The sequence below is a fragment of the Oreochromis niloticus genome, linkage group LG19 (genome assembly GCF_001858045.2).
Source record: "Oreochromis niloticus isolate F11D_XX linkage group LG19, O_niloticus_UMD_NMBU, whole genome shotgun sequence".
Lineage (NCBI taxonomy): Eukaryota > Metazoa > Chordata > Actinopteri > Cichliformes > Cichlidae > Oreochromis > Oreochromis niloticus.
In genome coordinates this window covers 4,589,316-4,609,574 of record NC_031983.2, presented here as the reverse complement: position 1 = coordinate 4,609,574, position 20,259 = coordinate 4,589,316, and the positions used below count along the sequence as shown (strand labels likewise).

Below are 20,259 nucleotides of genomic sequence, written 5' to 3'. Positions count from 1 at the left end.
ACTGAGGAGCTGTTGTGACATTATCCGTTAAAAAGTTATTTACGGTGCATGAATTTGGTATAAATGATGTATTTAGCCCCTGTAGCTATGTGCACAGTTATAGGGGGCTGTAAGTACACAAATTATAGCCGCCTTCTCGCACTGTTTTGATATCTGTGGGGTTCTAATATAATGGATGTTACATATGAGAACATCAGAATCCAGCTTTGAATTCACGATGCAGATGGATGGTCACATGAATATTTGTAGAAATAATGGTTTGAAGGATAAAAACAGAAAGAGAGCTTAAGAGATAAGATGAGAGATGAGTGAGTATTGACAGCCCTTGAGGTCATTATTTGTTTTCTTGTCCTGCCATAAGGTGTTTTAGTGTTGCCAGCTTGTGTTTCTTAGCAGCTTTGCAAAAGGGCTGGTGACTGCGGCGTTGGCTTGGAGTTTTTTTGTTTATTTTCTATGCAACTTCTTAAATGGTAACCTGATGTCACAACAGTCTGCAATATAGTCATGACCTACTGATTCGTGTTTGTGGACACAAAACTTTTTGCGCATTCCTCAACATGAATTTCAATCTCATGTGTCCTGATTAAAATGCAAGTGAAAGTCAGCATTTGATGGTTGAAGGTTTGGTGGAAGATTCAGTCGACAGATCATTATACCAGCAGCACAAGTTTGACTCCTACCTGTCACAATTTTTCACATATAGTGTTGAAATCCACTGTTAATTACAAAATGTTGTTTGCTCAGGGTTATGCATTAAAAACTACCTGGTTAAAGTTAGGCAATTAAAAAGCACTGGATTACGGTTATACATTAACCACTACCTTATTGGCTTTAAAAAAAATATCATAAATATAATGCCTTTCATCCATTTTAAAACTTTTTTTCCTGGTTGCTATGGTGACACCTTCCATCTTTTTCTACACTCCTGATACAAAATATATATCCTCAATGCATTACTGAGATGCATTACTCGCAAAAACCGAAAATAATAGGATATGGGAAGAGTAGCCATTGACTTATGTTTTTTTAAAAAAGGTAATAATAACTTTGAGGGGAAGCATTTGCAAGCCATCACAGCCGTTAGTAAAAGCATTTATGGATGATCAGCGGTGATTAAAACATCAACTTGGAAGCTTTTCATGATACAGAGGTTAAAGTTCTGGCTACTTTCAAACCCCATCTACTCCCATGGTCACATAAACTGTGAGAAAATGCAACATGAACTTCCTTTGTACCTTAGATAAAGATTGAGGTCTAATGTCAACCCCGTTTATTCAATGTAAACTATTGAATGAATAACCTTCTAATTTTGAAGATACAGATTTTATGGAACAATTTTTTTTCCATGTAGAGATACTTGAACTTTGCTTGCATGAGAGTGTATTTAATTATAATACATAATAATGTTGTATTACAAATATTTTTTCCTTAGATGCTGTTGCTTTGCCAAATGACGTTACTGAATGAAACCTGTTAGTATTATAAGTAGTTCATATGACCTAAAGGATGGGCTGATTTTAGCGAGTGCAACTGACAATGCTAACCTGTGGCACTAATTGGGACTGTTCAGAGCTGAACTCACTGGTTCCTCTTGTCTTGTGCCATGTGTGTTTGTCATGCTAGGCTGTATAAACGTGAGTGTTTGTGTGTTTGTGAACACGTATTCGTGTGTGAGTGCAGCTTTGCTCGTATCAATGTGTCTGAGTCTCACCAGTCTTCTTCTGTCCTGTCCTGTGCTTTCTCTCTCCTTGTGTGCGTGTGTGTGTCTTTAGCTATCGGTACCCAGCGGAGGAGAAGTCCCAGCGCCATTGCCTCTGAGATCTTCGAACCTCACCTAGGAAGCCACATTTTACAGGTAGGAACTATTCACAGCAGATAAAAACTTATTTGAACCCGTCTTTGGAAAAAAGCTTGGAAATGCATGTGGATACAGCAGGCCTATTTGTCTTCTGGTTCCACAGTATCACGCTGGACACACATGGACACACTCTTGGTCCAGTAAATTTTTCAGTGGCTTTGGTTTCTGATGAATAATTTCCAGTTATTGTTGCTCGGTTGCATCAGGCATCAAGATGCAGAATGTGTACACTCTACACACTATAAGCACACACAGACACACACACAAACCTGCTCAATATTATGGGTAAACAGTGCTCTTTACAATTTTACATTAACTTGATTAACTTTTCTTTGTGAAACTTTCAGAGGCCATGTGACATATTGTTTTTAGGCTGCTGTTTTGATGGTTTCAAAGTGAAATATCTTAGAAAATGAACTGATCCAGAAGTATAGAGATTCACAGTTCCACCAACCCTCTCGTGCTTTGACCATTATCTGAATAGAAGCATCAACCTGAAACACTGTCGCTGATTTTTTAAGGATTAAAATTTCAAAGTCCTGACATATCCAATGTTACTTTAGTTAGCAGACTAAGGGTTACATTTAATAAGTGGAGCAAATTAGCACGTGGATGCAATCACAATCAAATGCTAAAAAAGTGTAACGTTTTGGGGGTATTTACTCTTACTCTAGGAAAAGTAGCACAAATTCACCAATGAGCAGTTCTGCTAATAATTAGTATGTTACTTATAATAGACAGATATGGGTTTACAATACATACAGCTTAGCAATAAAGACTAAGTAGAGATATCAGAAAAACATATCAGGTCTTGATTTTCAATTTCTAATTTTCTTATTGTGACACCTTTACATGGTAACAGTAGTTTTTAAAGTCTTGGGCCAATGCAAGTACTGTAGTAAGTAAGTATAGCCTAATGCTAATGTATGACAATACTAGCATTTTAAAAAATGCTATACTATTACTATTATATTATACTGTTAGTTTTATCCTGACAAGTTAGCTCGCTACCAGTTTTAAACAGATATTTAATCAATGATTCCCCATCAGTTTGACCTGTTTACCCTAAAAACAAAGCATTGTTGTGGAAAGGGAGATCTCTGTAATGCCTTTTAGGGAGAGGTTAAGCAATCCATGCCTTGCAAAGTATATTTTTAGATGTACCTAGCTGACTAAGCAGGAAACATATTAAAGACTTAAAGAAAGAAATAAGCACAACTCATGTTATCATGTTCACCATTAACATGTATGCTAGCATGCTACCATATGTTATCATCAATGACTGTAGTCATTGGTTAGCATATAGATGCTCTAAAAGTGGCACTGTAGAAAACTACCTGTAAGTAATCAGCTCAGAGTTTTCAGAGTTCTCATATGTATCAGAAAAAGTCTTTTTTTAAAACTGGTGAAAGCTGGGCTAACAGTCAAGGTCTGGAAGCTAGCGATGTTGAAAATGGGCACTGTACAGAAGATAAACACTTTTAAATCGTGTAATAGAATAATCTTTCTTTCTTGGCCACTTTTAGGAAAATTTCTGCTTAAGTTTTTCTTTCATGTAGTATTTCTGTTTTCTAGTCAGCATTACATCCTGAAGAGCTCCTAGTGAGCCCTTTAATGAATTACATTTAATGCTCGATATTCTTTTATTTCCAATTCCGAGCCCTTATAATATTATAGTCTGACATCCAAATCCTATAAAATGCTTTTTTTTCCCTCAGAAAGAGGATTTTACACCAGTTGTTATCTGAATTATTTCTTATGATTTGCCTTTGAGCTTTTCTGAAGCTATATTATTCTCAATAATGTACCTCTACATTATTAGCACAGTGATTCCTCATAATTCACCCTCAGATTTTTCACCACAGCCAACTTCCTCAACATCCAGTTGCTGCCGCGGCTAAGCTGAATTATTAAATGGAATTATGAAAGTATGATAATGACTGGGTTATCGCTGTTCGCTCCCTCGGGTTTGTGTGTGTGCAAAAATGTGTGTGTGTCTTGTAGTTTTAATCCCTAGCATGCTCCACTCCATATCTGTTTAACATACAGCCCAAAGGCTGAGCTTTTAACATCACAACCAGGCTGACGCGATACCACAGCTGATAGGCACTGGTAATCTGTGTGTGGGTGTGTGCGTGTGTTATTAGATATGCAGTATTTGTAAGTGCGTGTACATTTCTGAGATGATTTTTTTAAACCTTCAAGAATGTTCTTTTTTGTTGCTAGTGCATTTTCAAGCATTTAATCTAAGTGTGTGTGTGTGTGTGTGTGTGTGTGTGTGTGTGTGTGTGTGTGTGTATCTGCTTCAGTTACACCTGATTATTATTATAATCTGGCTGACACCAGTAAGCCTTCACTATGGAAAAATCCACACTTTTCTAATCTCCTTGTACTTTTTTATCCCTTTATCATATTCAAGGATCCTGACATTAAAGTCTCTAGCAGATATAAAAAATTCATTGCCAACTGTAACACCCTCTCGTTAAAAACAAAGCAAAACAACAACAACAAAAACAAAGTGACACTGACCATCTGTAACAATAAAGCAGGAAATGCTTTGTTTTAATTGGGTAATTCTGGAGAATAAAAATAGATACATTATATACATAACTGTCCTTAAATATCAAGTTGAGAAGCTGGACTTAGGGCATGCTTTGACTCACAAAGTGCCAATAAAGTAAATATGCTCATCAACTATATTGACTTTTGATAGCCCATCAATCATCTGGTAAGTGGACAAAAACAAAAGCAAAACCAGGAAATTGAAGCTTTACCAACTGAATAAGCATACTTTGTCCCAGTAGTTGCATAGAAAACCACAGGTGCTTTTTGCTTTTGTTAGGTTCGAAAATATAAAACCTGTTTAGGTTCAGATTTGGAATAAAAAAGCAGCATTGTGGTTACGGTAAAAGTTGCACAGTTAATAATGTGGAACCATCCATCCCATCCCTGTTATCCTTTTCAGGGTCGCGGGGAGCTGGAACCTATCCCAGCTGTCTTAGGGCGAGAGGCAGGGTACACCCTGGACAGGTCAGCAGTCTGTCGCAGGGCTAATCATAGAGACAGACAACCATTCGCACCCACTGGGAATTTAGAGTTACCAATTAATCTCATCCCAGTAATTGCATGTCTTTGGAATGTGGGAGCAAGCCGGAGTACCCAGAAAGAACCCAGGCAAACACGGGGAGAACATGCAAAGACATGTAAAAGACCCTGGCCTGATGGTGGAATTGAACTTCTTGTTTTGAGGCAACAGTGCTCACCACCATGCATCCGTGGAACCTTCATCGTAAAAAGTAAAGCTGATTACTGTTTTGAAGCACACAACTGTCTCCTTTGCTATATTTTAATCATATTGTTAACCCACCTGTCAGCCCTGATCACTTTCATGTTTGGAGACATGTCACTTCACCTCACCCTTACCTCTGGTTAAAATGCCAGAGATTAAGTTGGTATCCGCCTAGATTGTGTTTGTGTGAGTTGCCTAGGTTTGGAGATACCTGCTATAGAAATGTCTTTCTTTTGAATGTAAACAAACGAAAGAGCCCACTGCAAATATCTTAAAGAGCTTAAAATAAATATGTCCATCATTAATCGTTGTCCAAAGTATTTTTATTTAATCTTGAATCCTGCAAAACTGGCAAAAATTAAAACAATTAATTCTGTGGAAACCAAAATGAAGCAAAAAGAAACCAAAATATGAGATGAAAACTTAGTAATCTGCATAATAACACATATGCTAAGCTGCCTGACTAACCACAAACACATTACACAAGAGTAGTTGGAAAAAATGACAACCCCTGCCAAGTTTTCTTAGTTTTGTTAGGACACTCTTGATGCTCCAAAGTCTAAGTCATTGTTGGTGACTATCCTTACCTTGATTTTTTGGAGAAAGACTAAGAGAAAAATGTAGGTAGTTTTTGATGTGTCAGAATGATTCTTCTCTTTTTATTCCTGACTGACAGCACTTGGTAGAAAAGATAATCTGTTTGCACAGGGTTAATGATCAGGGTTAGGGGTTTGTCAGAGGATGACTTGACAAAGAGCTTCACAGAGCTTTTACGAAACACGCTCTAGCAATCCAACAAAAAATACCAGCCACAGCACCCACTTACACAAAGCTCATTGGGCAGGTGGCAAGGACCAGTTGATCCTGGGGCTTCAATGGTGATCAGACACTCAGGGGTGTGACAGACCTGAAACAGAGCGAGTGAGGGCTCTCTTAAAAAGTACTTCAGGAGTCAGTTTTCGTAACACTGGGGCTAAATGTAATTAATCTGATCCTGCAAAGTAACATGTAGAAAGCTTTACATATAAATGTAATGGAATTTACTTTAATTTAGTGACATATAATTTAAATCACCAAAAAGTGTTAGATGGACAGCGTTACTTTCCAGATTGTCACACACGAATTTGGAATTGCGATGGTTTCCTGTGTTTTGCAGCTGGTTTGCAAAAAGCAATCCCAGATCTGACAATCATTAGATCGCATACTCAACTCTCTTCTGGTGGTCAGTCGACATGACTATCAAAGCTTCCAATGCAAACACTCTGCATGAGCGACTCGCTGGCAGCCAGAGGGTGCTGTTCCCAATGTGAAAGCACTCAGGACGTCATGCAATAGTGTCACATAGAGCCGCACCTATTGTAAGTCCTTGTTCCACTTGTTCTTCTGTCCCGTGTTAATCCTTCAGACAGCTGCGGCGCAGACCGAGTATGTCGCTGTGACAACCATCTCCCTTCTTCCGCCGCTGTGCACATCATGTTGTCATGTGTGAGTGTTAACACGAGCCTGGAACAAGTGGAGCCGCTCACGCTGTGTTGAGCATTGCTGCCGTCTCGAGCCTGTGTGCCAGTGTGCCCGTGTGAGTGTAAACACCATGTTCTGATCCTGCAGCTCAAGACACTAGACATCCCATAATACCTTGTTATAATCCCTAGAGAGTCACTATGACAACCATATGAGTCAGATCCCAAGGCAGATTGAAGTAAATGTGAGATTGAAAGTGACACAAACAATGTGGACCTCCCCTCACCTGGAAGTGGGGTGTGTGTGTGTTTTTGTGTGTGTGCGTGTGTGAGACTGTGAGAGTGAGAGAGAGTGAAACTGAAATACAATGTGTTGGAGGTATGTGGTTCAAAAACTACAGCAAGGTTGTTTTACATTCCTTTTTAACTCTGTTGCTGTTTCTGCTTTTACTATCCGACTCTGGAGTAGTCGTTGTATTCTTATGTAACTTACAACTTATCACAGACGTTAAATTAGTCAATAGTGTAGAATATGTTCATAAGCTATGTTTCTTTCATTTCTGTCATATAGAGTAAAAGTAGTGAGTAAAGTAAAAGTTCATTTTTTATAGCACATTTCACAGACAGGTGTCACAAAGTGCTTCAGAAGAGAGGTAACAAAAATATACATATGCATGCACTATACATTGTTATAGTGATGGACCGTGGTTAAAATTAGTCAGTTCAGGGTTTGTATAAGTAATCCCTATGAGTCAAAAGCGCTTCACTTGTTTTGTGGCGTTACAGCCTTACTGGAAAGAGTTTCAGCTCAGAATTCTATGCACAAACAAAGTGAATAATGTTTGCTTGGAATTCTTGCAAATTTATTGTAAATAAAAAAATAACATAAAATTTAACATATACATATGTATTCAGAGCCTTTGCTGACTACTTTGTTGAAGCAACAATTATAGCCTCAAATCTTTTTGAGTATGATGCTAAAAGCTTGGAACAACTATTTTCTCCCATTCTTCTTTGCAGAACCTCTCAAGCTCTAAATTTTTGTAAGGGAAGCATTGGTGCACAGACATTATCAGATCTCTCCAGAGATCTTCAGTCAGGTTCTAGTCTAGGTTCTGACTGGGCCACTCAGTAACATTCACAAAGTGGTCCCAGAGCCACTCCTTTGTTATCTTGACTGGGTGCTTAGGGTATTTGTTATGTTAAAGATGAGTGTAAACAAACCACGGCAGACCAGACGACATGTACACGCTTTTCACTGTCTTTAAACACCTTATTACCACGATTGCTGTTCACACAGTCAGCTTACAACCCGACACATACACCACAATTTCACACAACAACAACATAACGACCGTCAGCACAGACTTTTAAGGCGTGATTGTGGATGCTGCTCAGGTGCGTCCACCACCCCTGCAGCGGCACCGCAGACCACACCCTGCCACAATGAGCCTTTGCTCCAGCATCTCAGGTCCAGTTTATATGTTAAGATGTCTCTACTAATTGCTGCATTCATCTGTCCCTTGACCCTTACTAGCCTTTCCATCCCTGCTGCTGAGAAAGATCCCCACAGCATGGTGCTACCACCACACTTCATTGTAGGGATGGCATCAGATCAGGTGGTAGAAATATTTGACAGACGATCAGTGGAATTGGGATGCACTTGAACTCAATTCTGAGTGTCATGGCAAAGGCTTGCGAAAAAGGTCATATTTTTGTTTTTAAGATTTACTAAATTTGCAAGAATGTCAAGCATTTTTTTATTTTGTATTATGGTGTATTGTATGTAGAATTTTGAAGTGAAAAATTAATTTAATCCATTTTGGAATAAAGCTGTAACATGAAAAATGTGGAACAAGTAAAGCACTGTGAATTCTTTCTAGATGCACTGTATCAGGTATCATAGAAACATACTTGCAGTGACACACATTAAATCACAAACGCTAAAGTAGACATACATATTTGTGTTTTCACAGAAGTGACATGTTGAAGCATTTCTTTATTTTTATGTTCCCCTGATAAACAGAAAGTCAACTTCTCTCCCAGTTTATATGAAGTAGATGTTACTTGTTTTGTTGCTATGGTGCAGTTCAGTGATTGGCCACGTTGTTGCTGAACTACCAGAACAAACAGACTGTCAAGAGGAAACAGTGTTTTATGTGCACACATGCTCCTGTGTGTGTGATGTAGTATCCCGAGTGTGTTTCTACATCGTCAGAGTGTGTGTTTGTGTGTGTGCGTGGCCTTTTCAGTGAAGAAGGAAGGCCGATGTGTTGGCGGCAAATTGGCCTCATTAATCTCCCGCTTAATTGATTGTGAGAAGTTTGAGGATGACATTTTAAGAAAGCGTGGCGGACGGGGTATGGCATGATTGATTTGGCTAAAACGCAGCGCTAATGAATGCCAGCCAGTCACTTAGGTGGTAGAGACCAGACACTAATTTCAGAGAGATTAGGCCAGAGAGGTTGATAATGCTTAATGAAGAGAGAGAGAGGGAGTAGTCATTAAACAGGATGTAAAGCTCTATGTGTACTCTCCTGTCTCTGGTCTGGCTTGCTGCGTCTGTGTGCTGACAGAGATTAAATGAGTGAAGGTTTTATTTGTATGAACTCTATTACTTTATTACTCAGACTACATACAAAATAGAGATTTGTATTGGACCAACTTGGATTCATTGTCGCGGAAGAAATTATTTATCAGGCAGAAAATTATAGTGTGCAAAACTAGTGACAAGGCTGAAGTTCAGAGTTAGGGTTTACCATCTCCCAATCCAATACGCTTGTTTTGAATAGTTTCTGTTGCCAGATTAAGTCAATTTGGATTTAATTTTTATAGTTTCAGTCAGATTAAAGCTCAATTTAAGAAAGTAATTAAAGTTTATTTATAAAGCACTTTTTATATACAGCGTGGCGGAGAGCGGCTGGCCCAGATTCGAATCTGATCCGCGAGCCTTTGCCACATGGCTTCCCCTCTCTCTCTCTCCCTCTGCTTTCCTATTAGTCTCTACTGTCTCTATCACGTAAAGCCAAAAAAGGCCAAAAATGGTTAAAAAAAAAGCAAATTACATAGCAAATGGAAGTACGGTGTGACCCTATAAAAACTCTCTACATTTAGTGAAAAATTAGGGACTCATTAACAAACAAATTCCAGCATAAAACAAGAAGGAACCATGAACTTGTTCTTCAGTCCACCCATTCCTGAGACATTGCCTGGTGTCTCTATAAGTACATTAATTGATATTAATGCCTTCTCCATTGTCTACATTTAACCATCACAAATAGTGCTAAACTTTCACCCTAATGTGGAACTAATTCCAACTTTAACTCTAAAACCTAGTCTGCGTTCCATAAACAGGCCTGTGAAGGATTGTGAAAATAATGCCAAAGCCAGTACACACACACACACACACACACACACACACACACACACATGTAGATATATATATATATATATATATATATATATATATATATATATACATATATATATATATATATATATATATACATAGTGCTGTCAATAGATTACAAAAAATAACTAATTAATCTCACATTTGTGAGTAGCTAATATCCGCCGAAGGGATGTTCGACTAATGCCACTCTCCAGTGACATGTGGCGAGTGCTACGCTGTGGGCTCTTGCTGAATGAAGCTAGGACAGCCGCTGATGTTTCTTCATTGGTGACAGTTTTCTTGTGTCCACATTTTCGCAAATCCAACACTGAACCAGATTTACGAAACTTAGCAAGCAGTTTGCTAACTGTAGCATGGGAGATGGGTGGTCTCGTAGGGTGTCTTGCATTGAAATCTGCTGCAATGACCCGGTTACTGCGTTCACCAGATATCAACACAATTTCGATCCGCTCCTCACGTGTTAACCTCTTCGACATGTCAATGGCTGTGAGCAAAGAGAAACTTGTAAATAACTCACGAAAGAATAAAGTTACGTTGAAACCAAGCACACCATTGTTTTTCTTGTGACATTACCAATAAGTTTGATGTGTCACATGGCCCTCTTCCTATTGAAAAAACAAAAGTTGTATCCAACATGGCCGACTTCTAAATGGCCACCATGGTCACCACCCATCTTGAGGAGTTTGCCCCCTCACATATATGTGCCACAAACACTTTAATATCACCAACCATTCCCATTTTATTATGGTGTATCCATATAAATGGCCCACCCCGTATATTAATCGCATTTCATTTTGCATGAGCAAAGAGAAAAAAGGGAAAATATACGCACTTAACATGTTTATTGAACATCTGGAACATTTATGTTAATGAAAAACTCTGTAAACATTTATCCAGTCTCTCTCTGTCACTCTTGGGGAGGCATTTCAAGTCCTTGAAACGAGGAACCAAAGCTATGTAAAGGTCATGTTCTCAACGATATTAAGGGTCTAAAGGTATGTTAAAGGTCTGCAGTTTGTTGCAATCCACTTGGCACTGTGTCAGTCAATATGCCCGAGGTACACTTACTGAGCCCCCGATGCATGAGTGGTTTGTCGCAAGCTGGGTGACGCCTTAGCCAAAGTCCTAGCAGCATGCCCGATTAACGTATGCTTCACGTCAATGTGATATTTTAAACTGGAAGTGCTTCGGTGAAAAGAAATTTCCTTCTTGCACAAAGTGCATAATACTTTGTCGGTCGACTGTTCCGTCTTGTTATTTTTTTAATACTCAAATTTCCCATCAAGAGGGCCAATGTGTGCTTTTCATCTTCCAAATTGAGTTGATTGGTTCAGCTGCCCGTCACTACCAGATCAACTGCCCATTTGCGCATGTGCGAAGGTCATGGTTCGCTCCTGGTTTACAAGATCTACTAGCAACTTAAGTTACATAGTTAATCCATTTGTATGGTTTGAAAAGGTTAGTAGTTCCCAGATTTTGTGATTTCTTCATAAACCCACATTTGCAGTTTTTTGCAGTTTAAAAATAAATCTAATCCAAAACACAACACAAAACAAACTCTGGAAAGATGCTTGCAAACGTTTTTTTTTTCTAATACTGATATTGATTATGTTCACTTTTAAAGTGGACACAAATACAGAACAATACAGAGCTGGAATGTAGTACAATGAAAAGCACTTTTAGAGGAAAATTGCAACAACAAAATTGGAAAGGAAAAGCCAATTTCTAATGAGATATTATTGTGCTTATGCTTTAAAAGGGAAAAAAAATAACTTTTGAAAAAAAAAACCTTTTATTATTGAGCTGTAATTTTATATAAACTGGAATACAGGTCTAGGAGGAATATAATATATTACGACGTTTTAGCCCTTTTTACTGCTTTAGTGAGTGGAACATCAGCATATATAACGCAGCAGCATCTTTTAGTTGAGCAGGTCAAGAAGTCAGAGGAAGTTTAGTTGTTGTTGTTGTCAAAGTGAAAGTTGTTTGGACTTGAGGAGATTGATGTTTGGTGTTTTTTAAGGCACCATGTGGTGTTTGAAGATGAAAAGGCAGCGGACAGACGGACAGTGATTAAACAAAGAGGGGAGTTGGAATAAAATAAAAAGTGTGTGTGTGCGTTAGCCGAAATGTGTGACCAATTATAAAGTGACTGATGAGGAAAAACACAGTGCGTGTTTTTATGTTTACTATCATTTAAATCAGCGCGACAAAGACAAAGAAAGTGTGTGTGGTTTTGTGTGAACTTGGCAGGGTAAGTATGTGAGGGGAGGGAGTGCCACACCTGTTCCAAACACAGCTTGTGTGCTCGTTTGTCTCTTTTTCTCTATGTAAGAATCAAACTCACAGAGCGCATGAGGACAACCTGTCCATCTGCAGAAAGAAGACAGAGAGGGAAGATAAGAGACAAATGTGACAAGGGAAGAAAATTGTGAGCGAGATATCAGTGAGATATAAGAGTTATCGTTCAATTTGTCACTTATTCTGAAAAACTATGAAGGGTTTTGGTGTTTCATCATCAAGTGTCTCGTCTTTCTGTATACTTTGGCCCTCAAGTGCTGCCATATTGTAAATTATAGAAAGTCCTGATGTATTTACTCTATAATTCATTTAATTTAGCATTAATTTAGCATTAAGGTCAGCAGTGCACATTTCAGTTGTATAACTCTGTAAGCTAAAGTTAAACCATCTTGCTTGAATATTTCATTGGAATTGTCTTAACTGTCTCACAGGGGATTGATTTTTACCCCTCAGGCGTAAAAAGACTGATGTGGTATTGTTATCACCCTACCAAGCAGGTGGACGCCTAAGTTTGTGAATGCGATAAAAAGGCAATGTAGGATTTTCAAAATGATACCAAATGTGCATCTAATAAAAAATCTTAGTCAAAGGTCAGAAGTATTCTGAAAATCAGTACCATAACTGCATCAGCAAAAAGTCACGCACTCCTTCTTCTCAGTGACCTTGAGCTCAAAGTCAAAGTTCAGAGGTCACATTCTCTTAAATTCTTGTGAATGCAATAACTCGACAAGGAATTCACCCAGGATTCCCGAATCAATATGATAGCTGCATCTATAAAAAAAAAAAAATCTCTGACAATTTCAGTAACCTTGACCTCGAGGTCAGAGTGAGCTTTCTAAAAGTCTTGTGAATGCGATAACTTAAGAACAAGTTAAAGTATGATTTTCAAATTGATACTATAGGTGTGTCTACTAGCAGGCTGAGGGGTAACACCGACGGTTTCCAGTATTTTCAAGCTTAATGTTAGCTTTACATTCGGGGCAATCAATTAGCCTGAAGAGTACGAGTAAACCAAAGGTTTTGGCTCCAACATGGTGAATGAAAGTGGGCCTATTTAGATTTTTGTATCTGCTGTCATAAATATATATAATTATGATGGTGACTGCTCATATTAAACAAGACCAAAGTTACTAGTAGAGGTTAGTGGATGCACACATAATCACCTTGTGGGCCCAAAACACCCAAAAGGGAGTCAGATCACAAAGACTCCAATATTAAAATGCCCAACTTTAAAACATTAAAAAGCATATTTACAGCTTGGTGCAAAAGGGATGGATAATGAGTGTCAGGTATACTTACACACTCAGCTGGCATTGATTGGTGTCTATTAAGTGTCACCCCACTAATTTGAGTAACTGAACTGGACCTCTGTAATGTGTTTGTGCTGCTGGTGGAATTCTCTGACCAATATTAAATCTTGCTGTGTGGAGGACACCGTCTAAGAAGCTTGTGTACTAATTACCACCATTATGTCCACCAGTGCATCACACCCATAGTTTATAAATGCATCGTGGTAACCAAGCTTGCTAGCGTTAGCTGATATCTTCGAACTCAATTCTTTCATACATATATGGTAAAAAAACAACAACATGGTGGCGGTCAGGTTTAGATTAGGTTTAGATGCTAGAAAGAGAAAGATTCATCTTTTTTAGGTTAGTAAATGTTTGATTTCAGTGAGATGTGAAGTATAATAATATCGAGGAAGTTTGTATATCTGTGTGTGTTTTCATTGCTAATAATCAAATTAGTTAAATTCTAAAGGTCTACATAAAGGTCATTAAGACAGCTTCATCAGAATTAAGGCAGCATATCTATAACAAAAGTCACATGTTAGTATTATGACAGATAAAATTACTTACTTTAAATTTAAATTATCATACATTAGTAGAGTGTGTTATGGTTTTAATGATAATTGAGGATCAACAGCAGCAAGAAAACCTGAAGTGCTACCCTGCTTGACATGAATCAAGTGTTTGGCGCCTTCACCTGCAGCTGTTAACCAACCGCTGCACTCTGCAACGTGTAAAACAGATGTAAGGTGCTCGCACGTTGTCACGCCGATGAGGGGGAAATGAAAGACGACAGCAATGGCACACAGATGCGACACTGCTTCCTGTCAGCCCGTCAATCAAACTGTCACCCAATGAGTGTCACCGTAGGTAAAAATTAGACGTGGAGACAGGAGAAGACACAGGCATGACAGGACAGATCTGCTGCTCCCAGTGGATTATGGGAATATTACTGTGGAGATTTAGAAACTAAAAGTGATGCTTGTGTACGACATCTGACAGGCAGACAGGCAACTAGAAAGACAAAGTAGAAGTCAGATGGATGAGAAGCAGTCCAATAAAATAGAAAGTGACTTCCAGACAGGAGGCACTTACTGAAAGAAACCTAGATTTGAAGTAACATACTATAGTTTTTGCATGTTTTAACTGCTATTGTATTCATTTGCCATGCCTGGCTTTGGTATCATCACCACTATTAAAACATAATCTTTATAGATATGAATTTGATAATTATCAAATACAAGATTGCTGTTGGTAATTAGTCTAAACTGAAGATGCTACCAAATCTGTTTACTACATTTCTCTTCCTTAATGCTTGCCATCTACTATATCACAAGCTAAGGTTAATGTTAAAACTCGCTGATGTATTAATGAAAATGTGATCACAAGATTTAAAGATGGCATCTCATACTGTTCAGTCTGTTCAGTCATGCATATTTAAAATAATATTAATAATAAACATCTGAATAAATTGAAATGTTAAAGAAATTACTGGAGATTTTAGGACTAGGTGTGAAAAGGAAACTGTGAAAGAGGAAAAAAACTTTTTAACGCAAATGCAAAAAAGATACACTTTAACGCAGCTCATCAGACAGTGATGGTAGCTAAACTAGTAAAATTCTCCTTTAAGCATTTATTTTCAGCTAAAGAGCTTCTGATTCACTACTGCCACCCTCTGGACTGGAGTCGAACTGACTTTTCACATGTGTTTTTGAGAGCTAAAGTAAATTTGAGCTGACGCATCTAAACCTGTTTCTTCTTCTTCATCTTATTTTGACCCCCCCCCCAAAAAAAACAACAACAACAATAAAGAAAAATCACATCTTAAGTATGTTGTCAATACATTTTAATAATGTATCAAATTGAGTGGAATAAAAGTACTCTTGTCCATCTTGTCCATCAGTATTGAATTATTACACACAGGCCTTTGTCAGTTGAAGTATTTATATTTACATATTTTACTCACCCTTTCCGTGAGCATTGAACGAGGCCTTGAGATGAATTTTTTAGACCTGCATATTCAAAAGTGAACAGATTTCATACACGCACACATACACCAAGAAGTGGGTTTCAGGCAGGTTTCGCCATACTGCATGCACAGATGACTCCAGAGGCCTAGCATGACCTGGCGGCGGCGAGACTAAAGGTCACGGTGATGAGCAGCGAGCCTCGCATCCTGATTACCCCAAACCCCCCTCTCTGACTTCCTGTGAGGTCCTGCAGGTTCATTAGCAGTGGGAATAACTGCAGGAAGACAGATAGAGAAAGAGTGAGAGGGGCAAGAGATCTGAACCAATAAACGAATCGTCCAGAGAGAAAAAGAGGTTAAAAAAAAACGAAGGTGAGAAGAAGGGAAAAAGAAAAAAAAATTATTTATGCAGTCAATAGGCTGCAGCTTGTCTGCATCTCTAATTGTTTGATTTTATAGGCGGGACGGGCTCTTTAAACAAACACACTCTTATGCTAATGGCAGCACGGCGGTGCCCTCCTGACTGTGTCTGGTGGGAAAGTGAACTGGGGGATTATGGGAGTTTTTTGGGGAGGGGGGCAGGGAAAAGCTGAATATCATTTGTATAATTAAAAATGACAGAGGAAATGGTCCACTAATGCATGCACATGCACACACACACACACACACGCACACACACACACACACACACACACACACACACACGGACACACACACAATCAGCCACTTTGTCTTGACAGGTGGAAGGGGAGGAGGGAGTAGGGAGGTATAAGGGGAGAGGGGAGGTTAGTCCTGATTGCTGTCAATCAAGCAGTCCAGTGGGAGGACCGGGGAGGCAGCCAGATCGCCGTGAACTTTGACCCTCTACCTGGCCGACGTGATGCCAGTATGCGCGTGTGTGTGTGTGAGAGAGAGAGATTTAACAACCTTGAGAGATTGACTGAATTTCAACAGGCTCTGGGCTGAGTGAGAGAGAAATATAGTGTGGCACAGAAGGGGAAGTGAAATGGATTAAAGGATGGAAGTCCACAGAAAAATGAAGACCGGAATAAAGGCAGGACAGAAGTTAGTGGCACCAAAGTATTAACACGTTATACAGTTGTTATCCTAGCTTTAGGTTTGACAACTTGGCAACTCGCTAATATCAATATTTACCTAAATGACTAATATATAGCTATAGTATAAAATGAAAATGGCTAAAATGATATAATAATTGATTGCTGATTCAGCCTATGAATCTTAAGTGTAAGAAGACACATCATAACCTCAAAGGACAATAAAGACGTCTTATGTATATTAAGAACATGAAGTAGAAAACAAAAAACAAAGTGATAGATAATTCTATACCATGACGATAACCCATTCTACTCTTTAATATATGGCTGATATTATCTAAAGTGGAAAACAAGTACTACAGTAAACACATTGTATTAAATGTGTTTACTAGTTAATAAACTGCAACTTAATTGCAGTTTACTAACTAGTTTCTGGCATCATTGCCCTCTTGTAAGTGTCACCAAATATGCCCATTTCCTTTCTGATTGTATGCTCTCTCTGCCTGTGTCATGTTGTTTTCCCCATGCTATTATACAAAAATGATGATATTCATAACAAATGACTTGCATGTAAATGAAATTTATAGAAACTATCACCTAAAGTTATGACGTTAATCTGCTTCAAGCAGCGCGTAAAACAAAGTACACTTTATTGAAGTTCATTTAATTTTATATACATGTTAATCTTTGGTTACACAGGGAAACATTTGCATTAGAATGTAACACATCATGCAGATGCTTTTAAGTGTGGGTTAAATCTGCCTGAGCAGGAGGCACAACTTTAAGAAGCTTTTAAGACATTTAGAGTTGCATTAATCAGTATTTTTTATGCCGACAGTTATCAGTGGATCAAATGAGAGTAGGTGTTCATGTAAAACCTGTTGCTCATAGTCCTAAACCCATGCAATAATGCCCTGTCTCTGCAACACCCGTTGGTTTTCATTGTTTTGCTTCATTCCAACACCCTCATCCAACCTGCTTTCAGCAGGATCAAGTAGCTATATGTAGCATACAAGTCAAAAAATGAAAATAATTTGGGACTAGCTGGTGAAGATGAAGCAGCTGAAAGCTACAATAGTGGTGGTGACTAATCTTGAAGTACAAGAACGGTAAATAATTTGACTCACAGTCATGAAAACTGCTTCTGTGGGATTAACATATTACTCCATGTTCCAGGTCTGCCAATTCACATTTTCATAACTTTATAAGGAGCTGAATATGTAAGATGTCGTGTACACAAGTAGGATGTCCCATGTGTCAAATAAATCAATTGATGTAGCTTTAAACAGCTCAAATAAATAATGAATGAAAAGTCATATTTGTATTGTGTGTGTGTGTGTGTGTGTGTGTGTGTGTGTGTGTGTGTGTGTGTGTGTGTGTGTCAGACACCAAGAGAGAGACAGAAAGAATGAGCGAGAGATCAAAGGAAACAGAGGATCACTAGAAAGCCAAAGTGACAATTGAACAAATGGCAGCAATGAAAAGACGATCAGATTATATCTCTGTCCTTCTGTCGCTTTGTTCTCTGTGTGTGCATCAGCTTGTTTCTGACTGCATGCGTGCGCACACCACTGTGTGTAATTACATATTTATTGATGTGTGTTCCCACATTTATTTGTTCCTCCAAGATGTGCGTCTCCCCTTGTGTTTTTCTGTGTGTGCGTGCCGGTGTGCATTAACTAACGGTGAGCTGAACGGGGATGGCTGAGATGTAAACCCCCACCACCACCACCACCAAATTAATCTGCTCACAGATGCACACAGACACAAACAGACATTAACAGAGAAAGTGTATTCTGTAGAATCATTTGATTATAAACTTGTGAGCATGTGGATTAAAGGTTTTGCTTTCACAGATATGTTGGTTCCTGTTTTTCCCTTTTTTCCTTTCATCTCTGATGTCCTCCATTCTTTTGTTCAGTATTAGAGTGTGTTCTAGTTCTTGGTGTCTTTGAAAAAAAAAAAAAGATTTCTGTGTTTTCATTTTTGTGTTCTCGTTCTGAACACTTTCTCGTCTCCTGCTGTACGCTGTCCTTCCATAAATTACCTCGTATGCAAGTAAAGTAAAAGAGCAAACCAAGTGACGTTATAGAGCACTAAAGTTTGCAGAGGGAGGAGGCTGGGGCAGATCGATTGGTCCAACAATGTGTCTTTCTGTTTCAGACCAACAGTAGTTTCTGTACGCCAGTCATGAAGAGTGCTGTGGCCCACTTAAAAACCAGAAGCTCCCACGGGACCCACCAAATCTTAAATCTTCACTCTAATCAAAATACAAGAGATAGTGATGTATTTCATAAAAAACATTTATGTTTTAATTGGTTTTAAATTGCTAATGCTACTCTGTCATATGTAAAGTGTTAAGGCCTTGTCTTGGTCCTGTTCTTTCTTTCCTAATGGTTCAGGATCTACATTGCAACTGGCCAGTGACATTGAACTTCATTCCGTTAGCATTAACAAAGAGGTTAGCTAATGATTTTTTAAAAGGATTACTAGCAAACTGCCTAACAACAAGCCTAACTTGATAATAAATGTATTATATGGTGCAAACTAATTAAAAAACACTCAAATGCTTACCATTTCTCCCAGAATAGGGTTTTACATAAACAAAGGCTTTTTTTTCTCATTTCACCCCCGATTAGAAAGCTATGACATCACAACACTGTAACTGGACAGTTGCAGTGTTGATCCTAGAGCTACATTATTATGATCATACAAGACCAACACCAATACAGGGATATGAAATAAACCTTAATTGTGTGTCCATTTTTATAACAATGGCAAAAAAGCTCTCCTAAAGTTAAAGTACTTATTTTATCCCACAAATCTGATCTGTCCCAAACCTTTACCCATAGCATGTCACGTTATAAAGGACTTTATTCACTTTTTAAGTTTGTGAGAAGCTTGTCTCATCTGTAAGCTGTTGGTTATGACATCAAGCCAGGTTGTGGGATATTTTCAGTCATAAACTCAAACCCCACTGAGAATCCTGTGTTGGATGGAGGCAGGATATGAAACACATGTTCACATAACAAGTCTGCAGAGATTTGTGTGTGTGTGTTTTACAGTGCCATGAACGCATTTACTTGCGTGTGTGTGTGTGTGTGAAACGGCTGGCATGTTTCAGTCACCTGGCTCTGTCACCCTCCATAATCACTACAATCCAACAGAGAAATCTGCTCTAATCAAACGGGAAACGCCTCCTTGATTTTGGCTCGCACTTACCCTCTCCTCTCTCTCTCTCTCTCTCTCTGTCTTTCTCTTTTGGTCTTTTTCTCTCTCGTCTCATTCATTCCTGATGTTGTTCTTCCTCTCATCTCTTCTTCATCTCTCTGTGTCCTCTTATCCTGCGTTTCTTTCTCAGTTTGTCTCTCTCTAATTTTCACGTTGTGTCGGTACATGTGCGTGTGTGGGTTGCTGTGTTGAGCTCTCAGTCAGGGAGGAGGCAGTAGCAGCTGGTGAGGGCAATCCCCAGAGGGATTATGGGTAGGGAAGGGAAGGTTATGGCTTTGCTCCCATCACCGATCTGTTGCCTTTGAGTGTGTGCATAGTAGAGTGTTGAAATAATGGAAGTCTGTTTCAGCCTGTTTTGTGTGGGGGTTTTTTTTTCCTTTTTTGGTTTGGTCTAG

The 20,259-nt window shown here is 38.7% G+C and overlaps 1 protein-coding gene across 5 annotated transcripts in view; it reads left to right on the top strand.

The window, feature by feature from the left end:
• Positions 1–20,259, top strand: part of npas3 (neuronal PAS domain protein 3) — a 333,725-nt gene that overhangs the window by 183,965 nt on the left and 129,501 nt on the right. For all 5 annotated transcript variants that reach the window (XM_019349116.2, XM_019349115.2, XM_005455939.4 and 2 more), the window contains one exon: positions 1,773–1,855. In XM_019349116.2, the coding sequence (XP_019204661.1) occupies positions 1,773–1,855 (83 nt within the window). The remainder of the gene's footprint in view (positions 1–1,772; positions 1,856–20,259) is intronic.